The sequence below is a fragment of the Mollisia scopiformis genome (genome assembly GCF_001500285.1).
Source record: "Mollisia scopiformis unplaced genomic scaffold LY89scaffold_42, whole genome shotgun sequence".
NCBI lineage: Eukaryota > Fungi > Ascomycota > Leotiomycetes > Helotiales > Mollisiaceae > Mollisia > Mollisia scopiformis.
In genome coordinates, this window is record NW_017263622.1 from 268,638 (window position 1) to 295,005 (window position 26,368).

The following is a 26,368-nucleotide window of genomic DNA, read 5'->3' on the forward strand; positions in this document are numbered from 1 at the left end:
GATGTCCTATTCGCTTCTCATCCTCGAAGGTTACCATGATGCGCTGCTCAGGCATACGAGCAGCCAGGAAATTTTGCTGGTCTTCCAGACCGGACTGGTGTTGCTTTGACTGACCATGCTTTCGAGCGGTCCGCGAAGATGATCTGATCACCATCATCATCTGAGCATGGCCGAAAATACTTGTGATAAAGCTGGAACCTTGTGCACGAAGTCATGAACTTTTGATGAACTTTTGCTAGCTCCAAGGAGAGATTTGGCATGGACATTGATTTCGAAGACACGAGCTTCTCCCTTGGCTTTGTATTCGGGCTGACTTTGCCCTCCTGACGGCTGGCCATGGTCGTGCCTCTCTTCTCCTCGCATCTGCTTACTCACGTGATTGTGGGAAGACGCAGGCAAGGATGGAGGACAGGAGTGAAAGAGATTGTCAAATGAGAAAGGGATTTTGAGAGTTCCAGTATTGAGGAACGGACAGCTGAGTACGATTGCTTAATTGTGTTCTAAATAGCTGTCTGCGAGAAGCCACCGTTCCCACCTTCAGGGATCCATCATTCAAACAGACATCGGTCCTGATGGTAAGTTCCACAACAAGATGCCATTCGTCTACCAGCGCGAGCACTCGACAGCTATCATCCCCAACTTCGGTACCACTATTGGCATTCGGGTTAACGGTGTGAGAGCATATATCGGCCATGGTCGCAAGGTCCGGAGCAAGACCACCTTGATCCCTCATGCTAAGACCATGGATTTGAATGCGATGGCTGCTTTCTGTACTGCTTGTTAGACGATTCCTGCTCCATCTGACCTTTGGTGCTGTACTGCCTAAAGTCTGTACCATGCCTACCTAGCCTTCAACGACTCAATGCGAGCTACTTACTATCTTAATTTCTACGATGTATGACTATGAACTCGCCCATCTTGTAAAGCAACTTGAGGCCCTCTGACTAGGTGTTCCTTGTTGTCCTTGATAGTCAGAATGTTTTGGAGGAAGACGTCCTAGTTAGTAGCATGATTGCGTTCCTTTAGGAAACCGGAAGCGGCCTAGAGACTGGTGAACTCCTCTTTCCGCACAGCGCCGACCTGGGTTCTGGAGCTCTTCCAGCTAGGGACAAGCAGAGGATGCGGCTGTTACTAGTCTCCTCGAGTCTGGTCCATGATGCGTCGTGGTAGACAAGATTTGCGTCAATGTATGATATTCGAGTCGTACAATGACCTCAAATAGCAGCAAATGAATGGAAATCGAGCGGTCCGGCAGAACATTCTTAATTTTGAGTGCTGTGGGCTGCGTTCGTCGAAGATTTTTCTCTGCCGAAGAAGGATGGTTAACTGTACAAACTTATGCGTCGAGACTTTATGAAAGTTTTATTCTAACAAGGAATTTCAATCAATCGAAATCACCTAGAAACAATGACAGATTTGAAAGAGATATGGTTAATAAAATATCGAACGACTTTAAGGAATTTGCTATTGGCATTTTTGATGCCCTTAAACGAGCCCCTTTTATCGCTCGGTTACTGAATGGCGGTGCTTACGTAAGGGCAACCACTTGGTATTGTCTAGGTACGTAGCATGGCAAGAACATAGATCAGCAATGCGCCCACCATTCTATCACCCCATTTTGTGTTACGCTAGGCAGCAATCATTGCCGAGAGTTGCCGTGAATTCGCTAACGATCGCGACTTCTAAAAACCAAACTGTTTCTTGCTCCCCTGAACTTCGAATTGTCTCCTCTGCCCATAAAGGTCGATCGCAAAATCAAGCGCCAGATCTTTCTCTGTTCACGATGGATCCAACCACAGCAGCCTTTCAATGGTTTCCAAAGCTTCCGAAAGAGTTGCGCCTCCACGTATAGTCATTCGCGCTCTTCCCCAGAATAGTCAACCTCATCTACGATCCGCAGGAAGATAAGTACTTCAATTTTAACTCGCAAGTACCGGCTATCCTCCACGTCTGCAGCGAATCACGTGAAGTTGGACTTGGTATTACGCTTCAGCTCCTTCACCTTCACGAAGCCGCAGAGAAACTATGGCACCTACAAATTCTTTGAACTTGCCTGGTCCGGGAGTTCTCCCTACTATTATTGATAATAATGCATTTCACGTCTTTCGATATATTCCAGTTCACTTCTGTGTAATTCTTCTCCTTCAGCCGCTACTCAAGAATGCTAAAAATGCTAATAAGTACTGCTTATTATCTTCTCATCACGATCAAGTCTAATTGGTGAGAATTCGGCCGCGCTGGAATGCCTTCTTCATTTCATGGATATCTGGAATAATTAGCGGACCTACGTCAGCTTTTTTGTAATGCTTTCAGCGTGTGACTCTGTCGTGCGATACAATAGACTCAACATAGGAACTTTCCAAGGGATGAGATATGAAGGTTGAAGAACAGGTGCTACCCGCTGAACAATTATTCCGCATTAACGGCAAGTTCCACTTGCATGAGAGCACAATGTAGCGTTTCCATAAGCATGGGATGGTAGAAAGATGCTGTTGGGATACATCTTGCGACTAAGTGTAGAGTGTGACGACACATGATACAATTGACTTAATGTTTGATTAGTAAGGGTTGTAGGCATCGCACGATAAAGAGTAATATGATCAATTACTAGGATAATCTCAGACGACAAGTGAGCCTACTAAAGTCCATTTCCGTCTTTAGACTAAAGTAGTCGCTGCTTTAACCTGAGCTAAGCCCTGGGTCCTGAGCACGCTAACGAAGTTAGGGGGTTTCCTTTTTAGCTCCCTCGAGAATCGGTTATAGATTCTATATTATCTATATATAGAATTTTGCAGATCTTGTTGCTTGTAACATAGCCACCTCTTTGAGCCTATTAAGATATCGTGACGGTGCTGTTCTCGCTCCCCTATCTCGCTTATTAAGAGTTCTTGCTGGAGCCGATTTTGGATCTCTTTGGCCTAGTTGCACGTGACGATTAATGCAGCTTGCCCGCTCGCTTAACTCTTGTCGTCGCTTCGGCTATTAAGGCCACAAATTAAAAAAAAGTATAATAAAGTAAAAATAAATTTGATGAGAGGAAGGGGCTAATTTATTGTTAGACTCAATTTTTTTATTTGAAAGAGGCAAGACTTACATTCGAACCCCTGCAGGTTTCCCTATGAGAAGTCTCACTGATTTTTAAATCAGAAAGATACGAAATCGCATCTTGAGCCTAATAATAGTATTAGTATATGATATTGTTGTGGTTGGGTGCGGACAAACGCACCACACGCCATAACCACTCGGCCATCCTCCCTATTGTTTTCCGAAAATGTCTCTTATTTTGTATTATACCACTTTTAAAGAAAATGAGCGGAATAAGCGGAAATTGACCGGCTTTTTATCGCTTGGCCTTTCCTATTCTGGTATGGCTCCTAGCTAGAAGTTGTTTTTTTTAACCATATATATCTCTTCAGTTCCCCTTTCCCCTTGATTTAGATTAACATGCACTACTCTACTAGGAAAATCAACACGTTTGCTCAGTTCAAATTCCAATTCTTGTTCATTTTTAGGGTGTTTTTAAACGAAGGTGCGCATCACGTGGACTCGCTTGGTCGGGCGCAATCCGCACTTTACACAGACGAAGAATAGATACTCTGCATACGAACGGCCGTCAGCAATAATTCCTAATTAATACCGTTACTATGTATAGAAATGGTGATGGGCCACGGCGGGGGCCCATTTCGTCTCGACTCTCGAGCCCAGCAGCGGTGTGAACACATACACATGACGCAAGTCACCCAACGCGACTTAACTTCTTGTCACAGCGCCCGCTGTAATCGCCTGCCTAATCGCCTGCCCAATCGCCTGCGACAAAGGCCAGGCCGGGAATGGTGGCGCTCCCGAGCTTTAAGCAAAGTGGAGATCTTGAAATTATCGTTTGGTACTATATCCCATGAGCCAGCCATCTACTTCGATTTTGCAAGAGACACTCTCTACTTTGACGACTGGATGGCTGCATGTTGGTCTCGGATTGACGATAATCGAGTTCGTGGGGGAGGATGGCGAAGAATCAGATACCCAGAGGGACCCATGGCCGCCAACGAGATGAGTAGAATCGAACGCTTGGCCGTTAGCTCGAGATCTGTGGACGATATTAGCATAGGTGATAGAGCCGAGAAAATGCTTTCCCGTTTCGCAAACATGAAGACATTCTTCGTCGCCTTTGATGAGCAAAATTATCCCACAACCTCACGAGCCACGATTCAATTTGCCGGCATACCAGCAACAACCAACTGTGAAATGGAAGAGCTCGAATTTGAAGAGAAGTGTCAAATTTGCCGGGAAAAAGACAGATGCGAGGAAAGACTTCTCACAGAATTTGCGGCAGACTTTGCGATAGTTAGCATCATGCTTATAACTTGGAGGAGACAATTAGCTGACACCTGTGAATAGTATGACCCGAGCAACACAGTTGGAGTTCCACCAGTTCCTGCGGAAATACCAGATATTGAGTTCGTTGTTGCTGTTCGGAATGACACCCGATCCGACCTTCGCTGTATTGGGCTCGGAACTGCCGCCCAGTATTTATCTTCGGAGTTTGGGGTTGAATACGAATCTGATAGTGATTCGGATAGTTCTCATTCAGATTTAGACTGGGAATCCACTTCTGGATCTACTTCTGATTCCAATCTTCACGTTCTCAAGATTACAGAAGCGGGTGGGAAGGTCAAATTGTCTTTATTCGGCGTGAACAATTATGAGGAGAAGAGTGATGATGTGGAAGAAGAAATTTCCGAAATCATCGAGGATGAAAAAAAGTTTGCCAAGTTCGTGAGCTACAGTGGAGAGAGTTTCGAGACTCTCTGCTTCTGGGTAGGGTCAGATTATCTTGAAAGAAGGGCGGATCTCTGATCTTCCATACGCAATGTATGTGAGGTTTCAATCCTTCATCAGCTTGCTCACCGACAATTTTGAACAATCAGCTATGAGTGGAAAGGAACAGCTTGGGAAGTACCATCGACATGATCTAGAAGTCGCTATGGACGAGATGAGGTGATGATTCTAGAGAAATCTGGGCTGGATGAAGTCTGAAATGGGATAGAGATCGGAATGTGCGACTAGACGGCCGCAAATTGAGCAAAGAAATATCAAAATTCTTTTCTTTCACTCAGATTTCGGCACAGTCTTTTCTATTTCCTCTTCTTTCTGTTCTCGTATGCTAGGATTATATGGCAGCCTTTTAATGCTAAAGACAGTGGTGCTCCAGACATTATTATACGAAGAAAAGTGTGGGAAGTGGTTGCGCGGAACGGTGAAACTTGATTTTCCATGTCAAAGAAATTAAGTGAATGAAACAACAGCGTAGTTTGAAGAGTATAGCCTTCCAGACTTTTCCTACCCACTCAAACCGCTTGCTTCACGAACTCTGAGTTATTGAGGAATCGTCAGTTCATGCGAAAGCTGTATTGCAGGGCACAGACATTCGCTTGTAGAAGTTTTGCTCGAGCCCTTCAAAAATTCCTCTATGTGATTGCATTCCGTATGGAGATTGCATGGAAGTCCCCATCCCACTCAGCCTCTCAGCAACTGAAGTGTTTGCACATAAGACCGACATTCACGGTAGCCTTGCTTAGTGCGGATTCTTTCCGCAACCTTGTGCTGTGTAAACAAAGACACCGCTGCACGAGCTTCTGACTAAATCCTCCGACAAAGCGCCCACAACAAACCTTCTTCACACCGAGCAAGACTCTCGATCAGGCGCAGAACTCAATTACAATGGACTTGGGAAATGTAGTTACAGGAGATCGGCTTACAGCTACGGATCTGATGCAGTAGGTTCTCGAGAAAGGACTTCTGTGGCATTTACTAATGAATCCAGAAGCCTATACTCGAAGCCAATCAACTGTCGTATATTTACGGCACCATGCCTCAGTTACCCCTTTCCCCGAGAGCTCCTGAGCTTGTCACCGGTATTGAAGTCGATGGACGAAGACACCGAGATCATCGCCCCGGTCGAACCAACGCCGCTGTCTTCGCAATGGTGATCCAGATTTTGGCGACAGGCGGGGTCACTATGGAGGCGGCAGGTGGAGCAAGCTACAGTGATAAGGACAAGCTGGATGTTCTTGTCAAGCTATTGGAATACTTTCGAGGTCTAGAGATGGAGGCGGTCACCCAGCGAGCCATCCTTCCATGCAGAGAGAGCGAAAAGTCATGACAGACCGCACCATTGTGGCAATCTTCGCAGCCCAAGTCATGACATTCCTCGAGCTTCGAGATACAGTAGTCAGGAGATTTGTGAAGGATTGGGTCATGTTCAAGGTGTCCACAGAACACCAGCTCTACCACGTTCCAGACTGTGACAGCACTGGGACGAAGGTGTGAGGTGGCAACGCTCCGTCGGGCTATTCAATTAGAATCTAAAGCTAAGGAGAGAAGAAAGGAGAGGAGGAGAGATCTATATACATATATATGTCAGAAGTAAGGGGATGTCATGTGAGGAGCTAAGCCCTAGTAGGCTTAAAGCTCGGGAATGCCACCATTCCCGGCCTGGCCTCTGTCCCAGGCGATTAGGACAGGCGATTGGCTCAGGCGATTGGCCCAGGCGATCCGTAACAGCTGGCGCTGTGACACAGACTTTCCACACCATGCCGCAATGAAAGCCAGCGCCCGCTTTTCGGTTGATATGATGACGGCCGGGAACGCATGTGCAGTACGGGGAGTAACTCCGGAAACTGGTCCGAAGAGAGAAGGTTGAAAAGGTGAGGCCTCAAGAGTTCATGAACTGAGTAAACTGCTGCTGATGACACAAGTAACCTGAATGCTGTACAGAATATTGGCAGGAGATTTGATGGCGATTGAAGCTGGCGTTGGAGATCTTCGGACAACCTTCACCATATCAAAGACATTGGCTATCTCGTATTCGGACTTCTTCAGAGTGTCGTTGTCCAAAAATCTTCAACAGCGGCATCGAGAAGACCTGTGTCGATCTATCGCACAAATGGCCGATCACGGTCAGATATTATCTCCAAACCCTCCAAAACAAACAATGGGACTCCCAAGGAGATCTCATCGGCGACACGACGGAAGACGAGGAGATGGATACAAAAGCCTCTCCTATGACTACGATGGAAAAGTGTCAGGATCTGCTGAAGTTGGCAGAATATCTCCAGACCAAGAGTAACGACATCACAGAGTCTGTGTGTGTTGTTCTAGAGGACCTGAGCAGAAATGCTATGAAGCCATGGGAGCTCCTGACTGTCGACGATCTTGTTGGGTTTCTCGGTATCAACAATTATGTCCAGGACATGACGGGCATATGGAAGCAGCTGGCTCCCATGGTTGCACCAATTTTGGCAGCAACCGCGATGTGGCGAAGAACTCTGCCGGAATTCAGACACTATTCGTCCCCCACGTCCAAATTCGAGACTGTCACCACCGGAAACGTCGAGTTCGAGACAATCTTGCAGGAAGAGATAACAGCGATATTACAAGGTGCATACTGGGCTCGAGTAGAGGGCGTTGGATCACAGGGAAATATCGCTTGGTATGTTACGGATGCTGCTGGGAGAAATCTATGCATCTTCGAAGACGAAGGAGTTTTCCGAAGCCTGTGTATACATCGTGGTTTTTGGTTACGACCAGAGTTCGTAACTCGCTACGATCTGTGTATTCCTCGACCTAAATGAATGATTGCATTGTTTACTCTCCTATCATTGAAGTGAAGGAATGCCTACTTCGTCTCGCGCTCAACCAGAGACAGCCGACAGAATCTCGGCCATGGCCATGCTAGAGTACGAGTCTCAACTGTTTCAAAGCTAAACCACAAGCTAATCAGCAACAGCAACACCGCATCAGTAGCGTGCATCATATCCAAAAATCCCACAACCAGGGCTTCAGCGCCATACGGAATACCGAGAATTTCTCCCATCATTGCGAGCCTCCTGCGACCCGTCTCCCTGCCTGTCAATGGCTTCATCTCGCTTCCAGGAGACGACAAATTCGATACTATTCGCCATGTTTGTTCAGACTCTGACCACTAGCTCTCTTTTAATAGCTACTACTTTCACATGCTTGCGATTGACCGTAATCCCTTTATCCCACCACTCCATGCTCCGCTCGTCCGTCTCGAATAAACGCATATCGAAATGCAATATGAAAGTTGCGAGGCACATATAAATTTCTAGGTATGCTAGACTAAGTAGTAAGGAGACATCAGCTTGCCAATCTATAACACCTTATAGGTCTCCGTCACGAAGGGAAGGGAATGGAGGGATGAAACTTGAAACACACTTCATTCCAAGACACCTCCTAGGTCCCTTAGAAAACGACACGTTCCAGTAATCCAGCTCCTTGTTATTAGTCCCGAGCCAGCGTAGTGGATCGAAGTTTTCTGGTTGCGGGAACAAGTTGGGGTTGTCGTGAATTGTGCGATGGGTTACTGAGACAGCCGTCTAGATTTCGAAGAGAAAGCAAGTCAGCGTGTTTTCACATTCTTTATAGCGCGAGATCTAGGCCAACAAATTTCTACCGCGCTTAAGGAACTAGAAAGAAGAGCGCAAGCCGCCCAGAATGATTGAGACGAGTAAAACATTGGGAGATTGGGTCAGTACTTACACCGGCAGGAAGGAAATACCCGTCAACAATCACCCCACCTTCCGGAACCACACGAGGAATATTCCCAGCAACAGCAGTAGAGAGTCGCAGGCTTTCCTTCACCACTGCCGACTATAGATAAGAACAGGGTCAGATCTCCATTCCACACGTCAAAATGATGTACGACAGCACAAGAAAAGAGGTGACCCACCAGATACGGCAAGCCCGCGAGAACTTTGTACTCAAACCTCCCATATTGGTCTCTTGGTGCAGCGACTAACTCTTCGACCAGTCCTTTGTGCACCTCATCATGTGAGAGCACATAGTAAGTAGCACAAGAAAGAGAATAGGAAGTTGTGTCAGTGCCCGCCATTAGGAAAAAGAAAGCTTGATCGATAAGTGCTTCCGCAGGCGGCACCACATACCCTTTCTCGACATTCGACTCGAGAAGTATGTCAAAGAGTGTCGGGTGTCCATTCTCGCCATATTTCAGTCCCTGTGCTCGTCTTTGCCGCACAACTTGCACCCATCGTCGGGCTTCCTATCTTAGAGTTAGCAATGTCATGGTTAGTTGAAAGAGTGATGTTACTGCGCGAAATTTAGCAAGACCTTTCAGTACAGTACGGCCTAGCACAGTGGGTAGAATTTTAGTGATGTGTTTGACAATTGGAAAGTGCTTGATCAACCCGGAGTCATTCACGAAGAGTGTCAATTGAGCTAAGATTGATGGCTCCTCATCCCCAGATAGAAGAAGATCCTGAGATTTGCCAAAGAGTGCTTTCGAGATCATTTCCATCTAGTGAAATAATTTCAGCAACGGTTGTATTGTACTAGTATATTCCCTTGGCGTTGTACTTACCGTGATGCAGCGATAGAGTGTCTGAATATCTACCGGTTTTCTGCTCTGGCATCGTTCCTCCATAACACGTATAGCCATTTCGAGCTTCTCCGCCATAAGAGGCGATAATGTATAGATGTATCGTTTTGAGAACATGGGATTGAGAAGTCTCCTATGTACGCGGTGTTGATCCGGATCCATAATGCCCACAATTGAGTTTGAGGCACCTAGCCGTCCATAGAAATCCGGCTCCTTCATGTACATGGTTCGGATGTTGAAAATTCTAGTCCGTCAGCTAGCTGCACGGTTGGCGGAGAAAAGAAGCATACTTTTTGTAGAATTCCAAATTATCAACATGGACGTGGTTGGGCGAAGTCCGAACAACAGGACCTTTGCACAAGTTAGATCACCTCGATTTTGCTCCGTATTGGCACTATTTACCATATCTTTTGTACATCCAAGTATATTCTTTGACATATGTCCCTCCAGTTACAACATCGTAGTATGCTTCGTACCATCCTGTCATGCTTGCCATTAGAGGTCCTGGGATATGAGAAAGTGGGTGGAAGTATCGACGCCTGATTGCACCAACCACTGCATAGGTAAATGACAGAGCAAGAGCCAGAGCAATTGGCTGCGTGGTAAGGTGTTTAGCGAGTGCCAAAAATGCAGGAAACAACAGAACAGCCATTCTGTATATTCTGCCATCGATCGTCGGACACTTAGGATGATGCTTTCATGTTCGAAACGCAAAGAACTTGGGAAAACCCAGGGATGAGAATGGACTGAAATGAAATGTTGACTTGAAGAATGAGTATCAGGCTGCAGATAGGTAGCCCAGCTCCTCCCATATGCATCACGTGCAGGCTTTTCGTCTGCTTTAAGGATATATTTCGTGTAAAACAAACGTTCGGTAGATAACACAAGTCTGCTCTCGTTTCAGTGGTGGCTGAGTTCGAAGGCGTTGAATCCCTTCGCCTTCAAGTCAGAGACCGAGAGACGACCAACTCGACATCCCGCGCACATTTCACCCCGTGCATTGCAATTGTCTGCTGCAGGGAACGCCTCATAAGGAAGATGAATTGCAGATCAAGACACTCCCAGCGCGCCCCGACACAGAAGCCGGGCGTAAAGTTGCTTTTCCCAATGTTGGGTTCAACCTCTTGGAAAGCGGAAGGATCCAGAGCTGCCACTTTCAACCACTTGTCGAGTAATCAATATTATGCACGCTGTTTCACACCAACCGCCGTTCTATGCGGGTCGCTCCTTTTTGCCGCTTCGCATCGATCAACAGTGCGGAGTTAGCGGACTTGATTCGAAGTTTGGGTGTATGTAGTAATAGTAGATCAATCGATACCGAAAACGGCATTACAGGTGTTGAGGTTATCGTCAGGAGAGTAGGAGAGTATTTTCACAAGTAATTCTTGATTACATGAAAAGCATGGCTCTAAAGCTTTCGGATCTCCCAAACTTGCCAAGTACAAAATGCAACCTTTCGTTCATCAAAGCCGAGAAGTATGAATCCATCAAGCCATATTTCTTCTCTGGCCCATTGCCGCCAGATCAGGAAAATTCGCGTACCAATTTAGAATACACGCGCCGTGACGATGTTTCCATGTTAGACTTAAGAGGTTGGAACATGTTCTCGATATACAACAACACGGATTTCAATTTCTCAAACAGCCAACAGCCATTCCAGCGGAAATGTCAGAAGACGAATTTATCAAGTCGTACATGGAGGAGACAGCCTTAATCTTGAAAACTCAGCTGAAAGCAGACATTGAACTGTGCTACGACTATCGAGTAAGAAGTTTTGTTCGTTGGCATCAATGGTAGATAGATATCCAGTTGTATTTTATCGAGAGATAGGAAGTTTCTAACCATCGAAAGTAATAGTTTCGCAAAAATAAACCTACGCAGGATGGAGATTCGAGCCAGAAAATTGGCTCCCAGCAGCGTCCAGACGAGCCTGCCAATACTCCACATGTGGGTATGCTGGCCTATTGAAATTGTCTTCAGTCGTGAAGAATGACGTGGAACTAGATCAAACTCGCGAGGGCGGTCAGCGTCGAGCTGCAAGGCATATGACAACAGAAGAAAGGGCCGAATTCCTCGACAGGACGTGGCGAGTTCGAATCATCAAGTGCGACCTCTTCTCTACCCACATTCTGTAACAATCTTTAGTTATTGAGATCTGGTTCTAACAAGTTCAAATAATAGTGCATGGAGACCCCTTCATCACGAAGTGAAGGACGCTCCTCTGGCGTTCTGCGACTACTTCTCGACTAACGATAATGACCTCGTAGCAGCAGATAGAGTCTCAGAACAATACGAAGGAGAGATCTATTATTTGAAGCACAGTAAAATGTTGACATGGTATTGGATACGTGATCAGACACCTGATGAGCTGGCTATCTTCACTAGTTGGGATTCAGATCCAAAGGATGGGGCGGCCTGTAAGTATTTCTTGCATGGTGTGCGGGAGATGAATAACAGGTTTTCAGGGTGTCCACACTGCTCGTTCATAGATGAAGCGGCTGCGCACAAGGGACTTCCTCATGAGAGTGTGGAGGTGAGGACTGTCGTCTTGAATAGGAAGTTGTAACAGAGTATAGTATCTATTTTCAAGGAGAGTGTTCCGATTCTGCATTGATAATAATATGCCATGTAAAGTGAATTGTGAAGAACTCGTCAACCCAGAAGTAATCTTGTGACAATTCTATTCTAAACCCTTTTTTGAGCTCTCAGCCTGTAAAGTGGTTGCAATGAAAACCTGATAAATGTAGAAATTGTGATTCATTTCTTTACAGCTCCTTTGAAGTGACGGACGGAATAGGAGGTGGTCTCCTTTCCGGGAAAGTTGCTTCCCAGGCACTCATGACTTCAATCAGGGTCGCCTCACTATGTGCACTTGACACTGCGGCTAGGGCAAAGGGGCGGCCATTGAAGTTGAGGTAGCCTAGTGGAAGTGACGCAATCGGATACCCTGAACGTTGTCAGTGTAAGCCGATTTGTAAACTTTACATAAAAATCGGGGAACAAACCCGCAGCGGAAACAAGTTCTGTTAGCCAAGTGGGAGACTTTGCGACGGTCAACAACGTACGGACCGGAGGAGGAGGAGCCGGAACCAGCTATTGCGAACATCCCACCCGATTCACGTCGTCGACAAACACCATGGCACACTCTTTTAGCATGGCTCTCATTCTCTCAACGCAGCGGGAGCCTTGAGACGGGCGGTGAGGCCGGAGCGACTCATGACGCGTCGTCCGCAAACCAAACTGATAATCGCATTACATTACTTTCGGCTGAGCAGAAACAATACATTGCTGCTTGTACTGGGATCTCGGCCGGAGGCTCGGATGCTCAGCCATACCACAAAGCTGCCTCGAGATATATGCGGTTTGTGGACCAAGAAATCGACAAAATTCCAGCTGCTGCATTCCTAGAAATCCTCCTTGACGAGAATCCCAACACCACGTCACCGGATGCATTGATCTACCATTTCCTGAGTCACGTCGTCGAGGCTCTCCGTTTGGATCCTATCACAACCGTAAATGCTATTATTGATGAAGCTGTTGCGTCTCGAATCTTGATCGAGGATTGCAACATATCTGGTGCGGCCCGAGATTCAGCGTGGCAGTCCATTATTGCTTGCTCTGCATGGGCGACGCTCTTCTATATACCTATTAATGGCGATAATACGGACCCAAACCGATTGGATTTCCGTATCGATCTGCAGAGAGCAGACGGCTTGCCGTCAACTACACTTACAAATGACATGTCTCAGAATAACATCCCTCAAATCTTGCGGGCACTGAATCTGGGCCTCCCTTCGAAGGCAGACCCAGCGCCGTCAAGAGAGACGAAGTCTGATTTATTGCATGTCTCTTACTTGAACGCATCTACCTTGCACAGTACAGGAGGGATCGAAATCGTCTGGGTCACCTGCCTCAGTTCACACCTCCACTTCGATTCTGTAAGCCGTCATCTGTCTTTGTTTTGCCTTCCGTCGTTTTGTGAAGTGCAGAAGTTGGATGACTCTGTCATATCAAGGTGGGCGCCAACCAGGCCGAAGCACTCATTGTATCCACTAATAATGGTGCATAGAATCCTTGACGAATATTACGATGAATGGACCCGACCCGAAAATTACAAAAAGGGTAACCTGTCTCATGAGATCCGTCTTTCATATAAGCTACTCTTTGGAGACAACCAGAGATCTCGAGGGTGTTATCGCTGGAAGGAGCGCGCGAAAGCGCAGGCTGCTGCTGGTGGGCATGGAGACCCGCTCCTCGACGAATTGTGCGGCATGAGGAAGTCAGCTCACGTCCGCTTCTCGTATGGTCAAACCGACTTTCCAATTTTCTCTTCTCGACTTTACAACATTCAGGCAGACATCAAACGCCAGCTACCAAATCAAATCTCCCATCTTTGGCGAGACAAGAGTGACATTCTTCGATGGTACACCTTTTGGGCAGTGGTAATTGTCGGAGGACTGGGTTTGTTTTTTGCTCTTGTTCAAATCGTTGAATCTGCAATCCAAGTAGAATATGCTGTCAAGGCCTACAATCCTGTAAGGATCTGAAATAGAGCATCACTCCCGAGGAACAAGGCATTCTGAACTTGAAATACTTTCATACTATCACTCATTAAATCAACCCGTCTCATGCGTAACCGAAGAAAACAAGGAGATCGTAACTATATTCACTGTCTGGCAGATCCTTGAATCGAGATCCTTGAATTCGTTCACGCATTGCCTCTGCCTTTTCATTCAGTTCCGCAGCCTCCTCCACATCACCATGTATCTCCAAAGCCTCGGTGAGTCGTCGTAGACATCGAGCAGTCTCTCCCTTATCCCCCTTCGCCTTTTCGTTCAGCTCAAACAGCAACCGTACTTTTCGGAATAGATTTCTACATCTGTCAAATTTTGATTTTGAAAGGAGCATTGCCCCGCGGTGAAGTGTCCCTGAGTTCACTTACATTGACTGCTCCAAGTCACCTTGCCGCATAGCAATTGAGGCCAACTTCCACATCGCTGCGCACGTAGAAGGATGCAATTCATTCTCCTCCTCAAATAATACTAGTGCACGTGCGAATCGTTTCTTAGCATTATCCCAATTTCCCTGAAAGTACTCAATGTCACCATATACGTAGTCTGCACTATACGATACGTTAGTCTGCAACATCGAATCTCGAATGTTGGTGAACAAGTATGTTTTAGGGTATATCGGGCACACTTCCTCGCCGTCGAAATGGCATGCTGGACCGAAGTTCTTGATGGCGTAATGTCTCCCTGTTTCAACAGCTTCGACAGCTTCCTTGTATCGTTTCTGGAACATCCACACAGTGGCAAGGTTCAGCCATCTGATGTGCAAGATCAAAGCACTCTCCTCCTCAGGTTTTGATTTATCGATCTCCAGCGCCTTGAGATACAGCGATTCTGCCATCGCCAAACTGGCTTCATCCTGTGACTCGGTCATGATGACGTTGGCATAGTTGTTGTAGATGTTTGCTAACTCCTCGTGGTCGGATGGAAGTAGTTTCTCTCGGATACGACGGCTAGTGTTCATATAAACAAATGCTGCTTTTGCATTTCCTCTCTCGCATTCAACCAGCCCAGCTGAATTGCAGAGATGTGCCCACTGCAGAGTCTCTTTGTCTTTGCAAGCGAGATTAGCCAGCTCCAGAAACTCGGACCAGGCGCCACTTTCCATTAAATACCTGTTGGAAAGTCAGTGTCTACTGTCGGTCTTACTATATAGAAGTTATGGGTCGTCAAAAGGTAAAGAAATCAACTGTGCACTAACCAACCGCAACTTGTGAGCAGTTCAATAAATGTATCGAGATCATGTGACGATGACTCCCGAGGTGGAATTTCCCTAAAACGCATGCATAATACAAGCACATGTCGAATATACCTGCGACATAAATGCCATTTTTTGCGCAGTGACAAACCGTTAACGTGCTTTGGTAACACTTCGAATAAGAGTTTTGAAGCCGATTTCCAAGTCTCAAAGCTTCTTTGAGGACCAAGCCAGATGCGAAATTCGTCTTGGACAAGTCGGTGAGTGTGAAGGAACATCGTAGTTGGATCCCGACTAATCAGGGACGTGCTTAACAATGGCATGAGAGCATTATCGAAGCTTTTGAAAATGAGAATCAATCAATGCGCTCACTCTGGCGTTTATTGCAATCTTCGTACCTGAGGGAGTCCTGAAAGTAGGCCTGCCCTTGCTCCTCCTCCCCCAATGCTTGGTCTTCTTGGGGCACAAATAGTTCTTCGGGTACATCGTCTGGACGAATAAAAGTTAGCACGCCTTGGATCACAACACTGTCGGCCTCCAATGGATCAAACGAAGTCTGCCAAACCGTCCTGAGAGAATGTTGATAGTAGATGTTCTGGATGCCCTCCCGCGGCCGATCGTGCAGTCTCTTTGCATTTGTTTGGTATTGGGTTAGGAATTGCTTGATAGGCTTTCCTCGTGTATGGATCTGGGTCCCCATCAGGTTCAGAGCTAGAGGGAGACCACCAAGAGTACTTGACAGCGTTTCTGCTGAGGCAATCTCTTCCTCCGAGTAATTTTTGCGTGCAAGGAGATTCATCAGAAATGCTGACCCTTCGTGAGCATCAAAAGTAGGAAGGGGTACTCCACCAGCAGCATGGTCAAAAGAGACAACATTATTTCGGGATGTCACAAGGATCGAGCCATGCGGTGCCGAGGGCCAACACCCTCGAAGCAAATGGGGATCTTCAATATTGTCGAAAACCAGAAGCCAATCTGTGTCTAATGTAGACAGGTTAGCTCTGTTTTGACAGCTTGGCAGAAGAATTACCAGTGTTTTGTAGCCATTTGGTGACGAGGTACTGGTTCCGGTCATCGTTTCCCTCGGCAGCTCCCTTGAGTCCTAAGGCAAGAGCAATCTGTGTAAAGCTTTTGTTCATGTCCAAAGCCGTTTCACCACTGACCCAGAAGACTGCTTGTACTCCATCGCTGATTCTCTGATGAACGTATTCCAATGCTGTTTGACTCTTTCCAATTCCTCCCATTCCCCAAAGTGCCCACGACCTGAATACAGCTCGCTCCGGTCGGTGGTCTAAGGCGTGACCGAGAATCTCCTTTCTCCCAAAAAAGTGCGGATTTCTAGGCGAGGTAATGTTCGTACATGGTAACTTTGCTGTCTCCTCTTCACCAAATATCACAAATTTCTGGCTGAATCGACTCTCAAGCTCCTGGATCAGCTCAGCTTGCGTTCGATGCTTTGGCCTGTAGCTGATCGCTTGAGCCTTCTCCTTGAGCTGTCTGATCTGCTTTTGAATCCGCGTTGATGTCTCATTAAATTCCTTCTTCACATCATTCCACGGTCCGGCGACGAAATTAACTTGAGATTTCTCGTCAGTGAATTGGCAAAAAACAGCGAAAAACCTACTCACCCACAGGATGTCGGGATAAAAATTTGATTGTGTGCGTCCAAAATCGGATGACATCAACAAATACATTAAGGAGGATGTCCTCCAAGCCTGCGTGTTCTTGGAATAGCCATTCGTATTCCTGAAAGAGCCATAACTCGTGGGCCATCTCATCAAGCATTTCAACAATCTTTGACAATGTTTCAACCGATTTGACAGTGTTCTATATTGACAGATCATTCAAGAGAATCCGGAAAATTCAAGCATCGTTACTTTACCTCAATTAAAAGGTTCACCACTCCCCATATCATGGCTGTACGAAGTACAGAGCCCTGCACAGACAAGGCAATGACGGCCGTGAAGCTACGCAAATGAAACAAGGTGGGCTCAATACGAGTAAGGAATTCTGGGAGCATTTTCTCCGAATATTGCGTTTTCTTTTGCGACAACGACTGCAGCAAGCTTTCGCACGTATCAAATTGGTAGATAGTGCGTGGTTGTTCCGGATCGAGATGGACTTTGCACACTGCTTGAGCTTCTTCCCACACTATGGTCTGGTAGTTCTTCTGACTAAAGATCTTGTCTTAGACTTTGGCAATCTGTTCCGCAATCAAATGAATACTGACTTATCAAGGCCTTTGTCCATCTCGATGTCGATGACTACTGGCACTGAAGTTGCCATTGCGATGTGATGCACGAGGAGATCGAAAGCCGAAAACTACAGACGAATCTGAAATAATACAGGATCTAGCCGGAATAGTACTGAACGGAATGATCATTTGATGTCCCTTAGGAACCGGTATATTCCTTCCGTAGGAACGAGCCAGACCTTGGAGTGCAAGTGTGGGCATGCCGTGTGACTTTGTGGCGCATGCTATGTTGTCGCTGCTATTAGATTTCCTCTTTTTCATCCGGATTGTCTTAGGTGCCAATGCACATGAATGTAAGCTTTGCAGAAGTGAACACTGCGTCACTGTGTCACTGTGTCACTGTGACAGAGCCCGCATGCTTGCATATTGCCTGAAGGGGCGCTTGGGTTGGAGGGTGGACGGGACAGGGGAATCCAGAGCCGCAGCGAGCCGGAGCCTCAATTTTTGGGGAGAGACCGCTTTCACCTCCATGCGGGTCCCAACTGAATCTTGGTTTAAGCCAGCCTAAGAGGGCCAGAACGACTTCCGACTCTGGTCTGCCAGCAAAGAAATCATTGATCGTATCGTATCCTGCGGTAATGTATATATATCTGCCTTGTCAGTTCGAGCTCATAGAAGAAGGATACTAGTGTGTATATGTGGAAAATGATTTCAGGCCCACAAAAAATGGAAATATCGGTTACATTTCTCTCCGATCTTCAAAGTTATCGAATCGAGAAACCCTACGAGCTCTACCTTCCCACTGAGCCTTCAGTAGCGAGGACCAATTGTCAATTTACTGAGCACGACAAGATCACAATTCGCGACATCCGATACGAGGACACATCGAAGTTCGACCTAAACACCTCTAGCTTCAAGTTTGTCAAGCACTCTTCTTCAAAGCTACCTACATCCAGCCTGTTCAACAACGCTGAGAATGCGAATTTTAAACTCGTTCCCTACCTAGAGGAAACCGCGGCACTTGTTAAGAGCCAGCTTGGGGCTTCCCATGTCGTCTGTTTTGACTGGAGGGTCAGCATATGCCTAGCTCTATTGCTGGGTCTACAAGATAGACTGATTACTGTTCAAGTACCGTCGGAATAGTACCCGTGTCAAACGTCCTCATGTGTACGACGAACCAACAACAGAGCGTAATGCTACACTTTCACCAGCGCATATAGCCCACATTGGTAAGTGTTAGGCTTGCCTTACCATTTGTATCAACTCAAGGCCCCGAGCCTTTGGCTGATGCACATATAGATGAGTCAAGGGCGGAGGGTTTCAGGAAGCTAAGTGTATACCTGGGACGTGATGAGCTGGAAACTTTCGACCTGCAGAATTGGCGTATTGTTTTGATCAAGTAAGACAATCAATCCCACCTGGACAACTGTCGATTGATCACCAATCTCGAAGCGTATGGAGACCATTGGTGCCTGTTGTTGAAAATGCACCTCTAGCATTTTGCGATCAGCGAACCGTCGAATTCAACAGCCTGCTTGACTGCGACAAAGTACATGTTGACCATGTCACGGAAGGAATCTACTTGCTCCACGATACAGAACAAAAGTGGTACTGGATGTCCAGGCAGACAAGTTCTGATCCTGTCTTATTCTCGAGCTGGGACTCTACTACAGAGCCTGGGGGTATCGGTAAGTTGCCTGCCTAGGCATACTGTTTATGAAGCCTCATTCGGAATAGTAGGTACTCCGCACGCCTCGTTTGAAATACTGTAGCGAGATACCACAAAAGAGCTCAAACAGTCGTAGAATAGGAATGGAGTTTATGCTGCCTGAAGAGCTTAATCTAGGTGAAAGCTGAAGCATATATACACTGTGTGCATCACATGATCTCGGCTAGCAGAGCTGCACTAGGCCCGATTCGGAACAACAACACCATCCCAGCCCAAATCCAGCACTTAACCAGAAACCCCGCTACAATACCACACGGGCTCGAGGAAGCGGAAGGGGCACCACAACGTGAAAGCATAGAGGTTCGTTCAATTGCGATCATTCGAAAGACATGAATAGGAGCATCGGCGAGGCGACGATGGAAACACTAGCTTAATGCCTCGAGGCAAGTTTTTGATCACCACTACTTGGTATATATCACATAATTGATGTCCATTGCTTGTTTTATGCATCATGAAAGATGTTTCATACATTCGTGGAGTGACTATCTCGATTGAAAGAATATCTCAACCATCTCACATTCCCCCATCGTCACCATACAATAAAAAGTGAACGCAATAACCAGAGACAAAAGAGATCAAAGCGAGTCGAGGAACGTCAAAAATTTGAAACCGGCTTCAGCCCATCTCTCTGGGACGCCAACTCTCCAACAGCAAAATTATTGGTTCCCAGCAGTACTAATTTGCATGTCAGCGAAACTCTTGGCGTCACAGATAGTAAGCATACGTGGAAATTAATCAACCCCCAAGTCCTTCGGTTTCCATAAGCCTGATGATGCCGTTGGAACCCATGACATCGGGCTTCTTGACATAAGAAGCATGGGAGTCATCCTTCGGAGTACCTCTGAGTGACTTCCAAGGCTGCTTTTTGGCAGAAGCCGGCCCCAAACTGGACTTCGCAGAATCCAACATGGCGAGTTACTGATCCGCGTTAGCAGAACACACTGTAGCAACATGGATCAGAAATGCTTGCCTTGGTTAAGTATGAGGCAGTAGCTGAGGCTAAGCAGATTGTTTTCTGGTTACTTATCGGAGTGCTATATGTCTTGCGATGAACGGTGAGAGAGGCAGTTTAAGTAGACGGTGTAAGGTTAATGCAAGCGAGCATTTGCGGAACACTCAAGAGGTCAAACGACGATCGAGCTGGGAAGATCCAGCCGCCTGTTTTAGGCAGTATTGCATGAGAATAGTTGCACAAGGCTTATGCAAATATATCGGATGCATGAATGTGTTGGCACATTCGAGAGCGGTCATCGAGGTTGTATCCCGTGTGGTAGTACCCTGTCTCAGCCGGCTGCTGAGTACGAGCGGTGACATGCTAGACTTTGCGAGTGAATATACCTATAAATACTGTATAAGTAAAATTTACATATACTGGAATTTCGGGCCCGGCCGGATCTGTCCCATGATCATCTTTGTGCTGTTGACAGTAATACCTGTTGACACTGAGCAGCAAGACCAAGCTTTAATCCTTTCTTTGCTAGTTTTATTCCTTTATTCTGTGGTTCGATTATCCTAGAGTCTTAGAGACACTTTATTTCATCAAACACTTTCGGGCCGGAAAATCGACATGTCGAGGAGTTGACGCAAAGCAGCAAAACAACTGATCGTATACTTGCTGAGCCCCAGCACGTCGTTGAAGGAGTAGCCCGAGAGGTAATCTAGCGGTTCGGCTATGCTCAACATAATTAAATCGCATAGTTTACATCCTGTTCAGTATTGAAAATATGCTTGGACTTGAAGATTGCGAGGTTTTCGTCCCTGATGCCTCTATCACCACTCGAGAACTTTCAAGTGCTGTTGGAGCTTCAGATGATATTTTTGGTGAGTTTGAAATCACCAAAATGTCTCAATGCCAATTCTTGACCGTTACCAAGGTCGTGGTATGCGACTGCTCGTGACTAGGTCAATATTCAAAGAGACAAACCTAGACACATGGTGCCATTCTCCCTGTTCTCTTGAACTACGCAAGTCGGGATTTCAGGCCAGTATAAGAGCTTTGTAAGCGCTTTTCCTTTAGAAGACTGCGAAAGCTTATTTTGAAATGGGGACTAACAATTCAGACTCGAGGAATCGTATGCTTCGACAGCCAACCTTCCTCGGCATTTGAAGGAGACCGGGTATCAAGCTCCAAGGCCAGGACAGACTTCCTTTAACATGGTATACGAAACTGATCTCAGCTTCTATGACTATTGCAATTCCATAAATCTTGAGATGGGAGCAAATTTCCACCGAGCGATGGCGACATTCTCTGGGAAACAACGGGACCTTCTCATCCGCATGTATCCGTTTCACATTCTGAACGAAAGGGAATCTTGGTTGATGTAGCTGGAGGTATGGGGCATGTATCTATCCAAGCTGACAAAATGAAGTTGAGTCAAATGCATTTGATTTCCCATACAACCGTTTAGCGTGGAATTGCCGAGTGAGCCAACTTCATTTAGCCAACTTCATTTATTAGAGTTACGTCCAAATAAGCTCGGATGCGGCTCAAATTCGAGTATGAGTTGGCCCGGGCATATGCGACACTAACCCCGTCAAATGCATTACCCAGAGCCCGTCGTAGAGTTATTTATCAAGGGTTGGATTCAGCAAATTGATTTTTGATGGGGGAGAGCAGGTGCACAGGCCAGGTAAGCAAAATCCCCAGGTTTGAGCATAAGTAGGCATAAAATCATAAAAGTATAAAATCGGAAATTAAAGCTAGCTATTACACGCATGGGTTTAGAGCATGGATTTGGACGCGTAGGACAACGCGTAGAAAAGGCAAGCAAAGTTAGAATAGATAGAAATATATGTTTGATTCATTTGATTAGCATTTATTATCATAGAACCGTTTGTGCATTTGCTAGAACATAGGGTAGTAGTGTGTATTAAATACAAGCATGCTATGTTACCTAGCAACGTCGACACCTATTTAAGGGACGAAAACACGTATAACATGCCTAAGGAAAGTAGAAGATTAGTAGTCTAGGAGATCCAGAAAATTCAAGGCTTAATAACAAGCAAGGCAGATTTGAATAGGTTAGTTTTCCCCCTAGTAGGCAACCCCTCTATTCTAGTATTATAAGAGCCTAGGACAGATGGCAAGAAGTGTTAGTTGCCTAGCGAAGCCGGAAAGCCATGCTAATATATTAGTCGCTACTAACAAATGATCCAAGAGCATTGCCGTCAAGTACATTAATGGGAGAACCCGCAGAAGAAAGGCCGGCTAGAGACAAAGAGAAAAGTGTAAGTGCTGTGGCGGACCGGCGTCTATTGCTAGTATTTTTTCATCCGTGGACCGGGAGCCCAGTTTTTTAAAGTTTAAGTAATAGAATCTAGTCTAGCAACCTCGTCCGGAGATATTGATTTGGAGGCCGCAAAGACAGAGTTGAAGCAAGCTATACAGCAAGCAGAAGAGGATATACGGCGTTAGATCACTAAACCGGAAGCAGCCCGGGAGCCAAATCTATGGTTACATCGAGTAGGGTGGGTTAAGCATTTAGAAGGGTTTAACCGGACGGAATTACAGGCATTAGTTGCACCTGTAAAGGACGACGAGCTAGAGTTAGAAGTGTTATACCGGGCGTTTGATTGGTTAATTCAAGACGCACAATACTATTATATTCGACTAGTAGTTGGGTTAGAGGCATTGTTTGAGGCGAACTAGAAGGAGGTAGACAAGGACGTCCGGATGCCGTTTGATAGTTGGATGGATATTACCACTATTATGCGATATATAGAGGTTTGTAAGCAATTATTGCGTTATATATTCCGGTCTAAAGACATTGAGCCCGAGAAGCGGCCGGCGTACGAGTTGACGGAACGACAATAAATGTGTATTAAGGACGTGTGGACGAGCATTAAGGAATTTGTGTGGTGGAAGGAGGAGCAGGGGGGAGCTTTAGGAAGCGGGGCGGACGAGGGAGAGTCGGACGAAGAGATTGAGTGGATGGGCCGGATTCAAAGGCAGATTTTACGGTTGTGGATAGCATTATTGAACTAGCTATTGTAGGACGACGAGTATAAGAGTATGTTGATTAGTGGACTAGCCGTTTTAGGGATGCAGGAGGACAACAGGTAGTTAGATGCCGAGGATTATACGCCCAAATATTCGGCCGTGATTAAGTTGGCCCGGTTAATGGTAGTCTAAGAGGCGTATAAGCGGCGTCGAGAAGCTATTGAGTAGTATGAGAGCCGTGGTTTGAGCGCGAAGTAAGCTAGGGAAAAAGCATCAAGCTATTACGTTTTAACACGGGGCTTAGTCAGCGCGTTTATAACTATAGCCCACGGTAGCCAAGATCCCAAGCCTATGCAGTAGTTATACTGTAGTCGGTCGTACGGCTTTAAGATCCGGTATACTACTATAGCCGAGGGGAAGATTCAGTGGATTAGGGATGACGTTTTATATACCAATATGCGGTTTAGCATAAGCTAGTTCCGGGGTATGATTCATAGGTTATTTAGGGAAGCACGAGAGGAGTTGTTTAAGAAGTTGATGGTAGTAAGGATAAGTGCAGACCGAGAAGTGGATATGAAGCAAGTGCTACTAATCCACTAGGATAAAATAGTAGATTAGCCGTTAGAAACCAGAGTTAGGTAGTCGTTTTTGGACGATAAGCGGAACTAGTTTATAGTATATAAGTAATAGTAGTTATATAAGCGGATGTATAAAGAGGAGCAGTTGAGAGAGCAGTTTATAGACGCGGTAGGGAAGTTAAAGAGGGAAGCTATAGCCGCATTTTAGCGTTACATAAAGCGGTTCTAGGAGTTATTATAGGGTTTAATGCATTTATGTAGTAGGCAGCTAGCTAGAGCACCGGAGTTATTGGGAATATAGTGGAAGAATACAGTGTACGGTGGCGTACAGAAAATTTTCATTGAGGAGGGTTTAGTTGCGTTTGTGGCCACGTACTATAAGGGGTATTAGAGTAGTGGAAACATTAAGATCGTGCACCGGTATTTACCACGAGAGGTGGGGGAGTTATTAGTGTATTATTTGTGGTTAGTTTTACTATTTTGGGAGAAGTTGTAGTTCTAGATGATAAGGAAGTCGAGTAGTAGTCCGTTTTTGTGGAGAAATAGTTAGAAGAAGGAACACCGGTAATAGACGGAACCGAGACGAAAGTAGCTTATGCCTGTGGAAAGGGACGATGTTCTAGAAGAGAGGCGAGGAGAGCTAAAAGTATAAGATAGGAATGAGAGTAAGTAATAGGCAAGGTTAGTATCCTAGTGTTAGGCACGTGTATAGACGTCCGAACGAGCCCGGAAGATTTTAAAGGAAGCTACTATGAGATAGATAGGTGTAGATGGGTTGAATATTAGTAGATATCAACAGATTGCTATTACTATATCTCGGAGGTATTGTCGAGAAGACCAATTTAAGGAAAAGAAAAGCAAGTTAGAAGAGAGTGAGGGTTGAGACGAGGATAATGCCGATAGAGACGATTTATGGGATTTGTAGGCCGGTTACAAGACTTATATTGCAAGTATGATTTACGCCAGGGAGTTAATAGAAGGTAATAATTCTGTTATTAGCCGCTGTGAGAAGTTCCGACGAGTTAGCCACGTATGGCATTGTTTTTTAGGGTTTCTGTTAGTATATTAAGGTATTAGTATGAGCGAGAGAGCTAAGAGAAAGCGGTAGGTATATGAAGAAGAGATGCAAGACGCGCAATTAACCCGGTAGAAGCGATTGCGAGGAGTCGACATCTATACCGAGTTGGAGAAGATGTTAGGGAGTGAGGCCCGGTTCCGTAGGTTGTAAGAGCCCGTATTACAAGCCATTATGAAGCACTAGAGCCCTATTGTGGCTATAATGGGAACTAGGGTTGGAAAGACGTTGTTGTTCTAGTTGCCGGCTAAGAGCATAAGTTTCGGAACGACAGTAGTCATTAGCCTATTAGTTTTATTGTAGGACTATATAGTAGAGAGATATTAGCAAGCCGGCATTTCGTGCGTTAAGTGGAATCTCCGATAGTGCCATTCCCCTAGCTAGATTATTATTATCACGCCAGAGTCAGTAGTTAGCAAGACGTTTGGGACGTTTTTGGACCGGTTACAAGGATTACATTTATTAGAGCGGTTTGTGTTTAACGAGTGTTATACGCCATTAGATAGTACGGCCGAGTTCCGGCCCTACCTCTAGAAATCGCACTTATTATGGTTAACTATGCGGCTCGGCACGCGAGATGACCCCTGGCTCAGGGGTCTTGCACGGACTAGTCAACTATAATAAGTGAACCATACTATGTAAACCACAAACACGCGCCCTCGCAGCTCTATAAGGCCCAGAACTTGGCGTGAAGAAGAGCTAAGCTTACTAGCACAACCCTTTTAGAGCTATGAGCGACGCGTTTATATACAAGCCCGAGTGGCGGGTGCTCCTCTGCGTTGAGTGCGGCTTCTGTTTATAGCCCAGACGCGACGTATGGCCTCAACACCTCAGGCAGCAGCCGCATTGCTTGCGAGGCGCGCCGCTAAAAGCTCTCGTCGAGCTCTTTGGGAGTTATGATCTGTTGGCCCCGGAGCAAGTAGTCGTGCCAACCCAGGCGGTTGCTGGTCTGCGGCTCCTAGACGGCTTCCAGTGCTCGACGTGCTTAGCAGGCCTCACACAGAGCCTCCAGACTATCCAGCTGCACGTGTCCAAGGTACACTAGCAGAAGCCAGCGCTGCATAAAAAGACGGCCCTCTGGCGGAAGTGTAAGCTACAGACCTTCTTCGCCGAGAAGCAGCACATCCGGTATTTTGTAGTGGATGATGCTAAAGAAGCCGCAGGAGCTTTAGACACTAGTACAAAGAGCTTGGATTCGGGAGAGGCAGACTTCTTCAAGCTAGTCGATGAAGATGTAGCCGTAGCAAAGGCAGATGCTAAAGCAGAAGCTAATATCGTTCATAGTTTCGATAGCCATAGATCTGCTGTAATACTGTGGCTTCGACGGACGGGCATCGAGGAGCACACGCGGGGCTTGAAGAAGGACGAGATGCACGCCTCGTTTGCGGTGCCAAAGACTGCCGAGAGCGAGCCCGAGTTGTTTTTAATGCTGGAAATCATGGACGAGATCTTTATAGAGGCACACAGCTAGTGCTTCGACGGTCCCGACTGCATGCTGACTTAGCCACGGCAGCTAGCGCTAAGCCGCTTCCACACTACTGCTGCCCTACCTCTAGAAATGGGCGGATTTGCGGCGTAAATCCAGAATCCGTAGGCGAAATGACCCTGGATCAGGGGGAGGGCACAGACCAGTTCACCATAAATCCTGCACCATAAATCCAGAATGGTCCT

General features: G+C 46.2%; 8 protein-coding genes across 8 annotated transcripts; 5 read left to right on the top strand and 3 right to left on the bottom strand.

Annotated features, from left to right (window-relative positions):
* The first annotated feature begins 3,449 nt into the window (after window positions 1-3,449).
* On the top strand, window positions 3,450-5,124 carry LY89DRAFT_408936 (uncharacterized protein). The gene is made up of 2 exons (XM_018207304.1): window positions 3,450-4,341; window positions 4,396-5,124. Exons 1-2 carry the CDS (start codon window positions 3,655-3,657, stop codon window positions 4,852-4,854), a joined length of 1,146 nt encoding a protein of 381 aa, XP_018060970.1. The 5' UTR covers window positions 3,450-3,654; the 3' UTR covers window positions 4,855-5,124.
* Window positions 5,125-6,677: 1,553 nt separating this feature from the next.
* On the top strand, window positions 6,678-7,799 carry LY89DRAFT_408953 (uncharacterized protein). Its single transcript, XM_018207305.1, has one exon. It carries the CDS (start codon window positions 7,041-7,043, stop codon window positions 7,629-7,631), a length of 591 nt encoding a protein of 196 aa, XP_018060971.1. The 5' UTR covers window positions 6,678-7,040; the 3' UTR covers window positions 7,632-7,799.
* Window positions 7,617-8,396, bottom strand: LY89DRAFT_790466 (uncharacterized protein). The gene is made up of 2 exons (XM_018223371.1): window positions 8,236-8,396; window positions 7,617-8,139 (listed from the first exon to the last, which is right to left on the bottom strand). The coding sequence occupies exon 2, from the start codon at window positions 7,919-7,921 to the stop codon at window positions 7,676-7,678; it is 246 nt and encodes an 81-aa protein (XP_018060972.1). The 5' UTR covers window positions 7,922-8,139; window positions 8,236-8,396; the 3' UTR covers window positions 7,617-7,675.
* Window positions 7,617-10,067, bottom strand: LY89DRAFT_661995 (cytochrome P450; the record flags this gene model as incomplete). Its single annotated transcript, XM_018212630.1, has 8 exons — window positions 7,617-8,139; window positions 8,236-8,396; window positions 8,560-8,670; window positions 8,750-9,079; window positions 9,128-9,334; window positions 9,398-9,659; window positions 9,706-9,766; window positions 9,818-10,067. 8 exons carry the CDS (start codon window positions 10,065-10,067, stop codon window positions 7,968-7,970), a joined length of 1,554 nt encoding a protein of 517 aa, XP_018060973.1. The 3' UTR covers window positions 7,617-7,967.
* A 1,527-nt stretch (window positions 10,068-11,594) lies between these two features.
* On the top strand, window positions 11,595-11,981 carry LY89DRAFT_603054 (uncharacterized protein; the record flags this gene model as incomplete). The annotated part of the gene is made up of 1 exon (XM_018210280.1): window positions 11,595-11,981. A coding segment is annotated over one exon (387 nt), but the record flags the coding sequence as incomplete, so codon positions are not given.
* A 1,705-nt stretch (window positions 11,982-13,686) lies between these two features.
* On the top strand, window positions 13,687-13,962 carry LY89DRAFT_602958 (uncharacterized protein; the record flags this gene model as incomplete). Its single annotated transcript, XM_018210273.1, has 1 exon — window positions 13,687-13,962. One exon carries the CDS (start codon window positions 13,687-13,689, stop codon window positions 13,960-13,962), a length of 276 nt encoding a protein of 91 aa, XP_018060975.1.
* Window positions 13,963-14,025: 63 nt separating this feature from the next.
* LY89DRAFT_790467 (uncharacterized protein) lies at window positions 14,026-17,467 on the bottom strand (the record flags this gene model as incomplete). Its single annotated transcript, XM_018223372.1, has 7 exons — window positions 14,026-14,288; window positions 14,358-15,098; window positions 15,580-16,162; window positions 16,212-16,757; window positions 16,810-17,008; window positions 17,064-17,355; window positions 17,412-17,467. 7 exons carry the CDS (start codon window positions 17,465-17,467, stop codon window positions 14,042-14,044), a joined length of 2,664 nt encoding a protein of 887 aa, XP_018060976.1. The 3' UTR covers window positions 14,026-14,041.
* Window positions 17,468-18,101: 634 nt separating this feature from the next.
* On the top strand, window positions 18,102-19,437 carry LY89DRAFT_726492 (uncharacterized protein; the record flags this gene model as incomplete). The annotated part of the gene is made up of 6 exons (XM_018219057.1): window positions 18,102-18,446; window positions 18,505-18,604; window positions 18,675-18,774; window positions 18,828-19,063; window positions 19,098-19,111; window positions 19,222-19,437. 6 exons carry the CDS (start codon window positions 18,102-18,104, stop codon window positions 19,435-19,437), a joined length of 1,011 nt encoding a protein of 336 aa, XP_018060977.1.
* Between the last annotated feature and the right edge of the window lie 6,931 nt (window positions 19,438-26,368).

Coding starts and splice junctions, on each gene's coding strand:
- LY89DRAFT_408953 (XM_018207305.1), top strand. CDS start 7,041: ATGGATACAAAAGCCTCTCCTATGACTACGATGGAAAAGTGTCAGGAT.
- LY89DRAFT_790466 (XM_018223371.1), bottom strand. CDS start 7,921: ATGAAGCCATTGACAGGCAGGGAGACGGGTCGCAGGAGGCTCGCAATG.
- LY89DRAFT_408936 (XM_018207304.1), top strand. CDS start 3,655: ATGGTGATGGGCCACGGCGGGGGCCCATTTCGTCTCGACTCTCGAGCC. Junction 4,342..4,395: donor TTGCGGCAGACTTTGCGATA/GTTAGCATCATG, acceptor ACCTGTGAATAG/TATGACCCGAGCAACACAGT.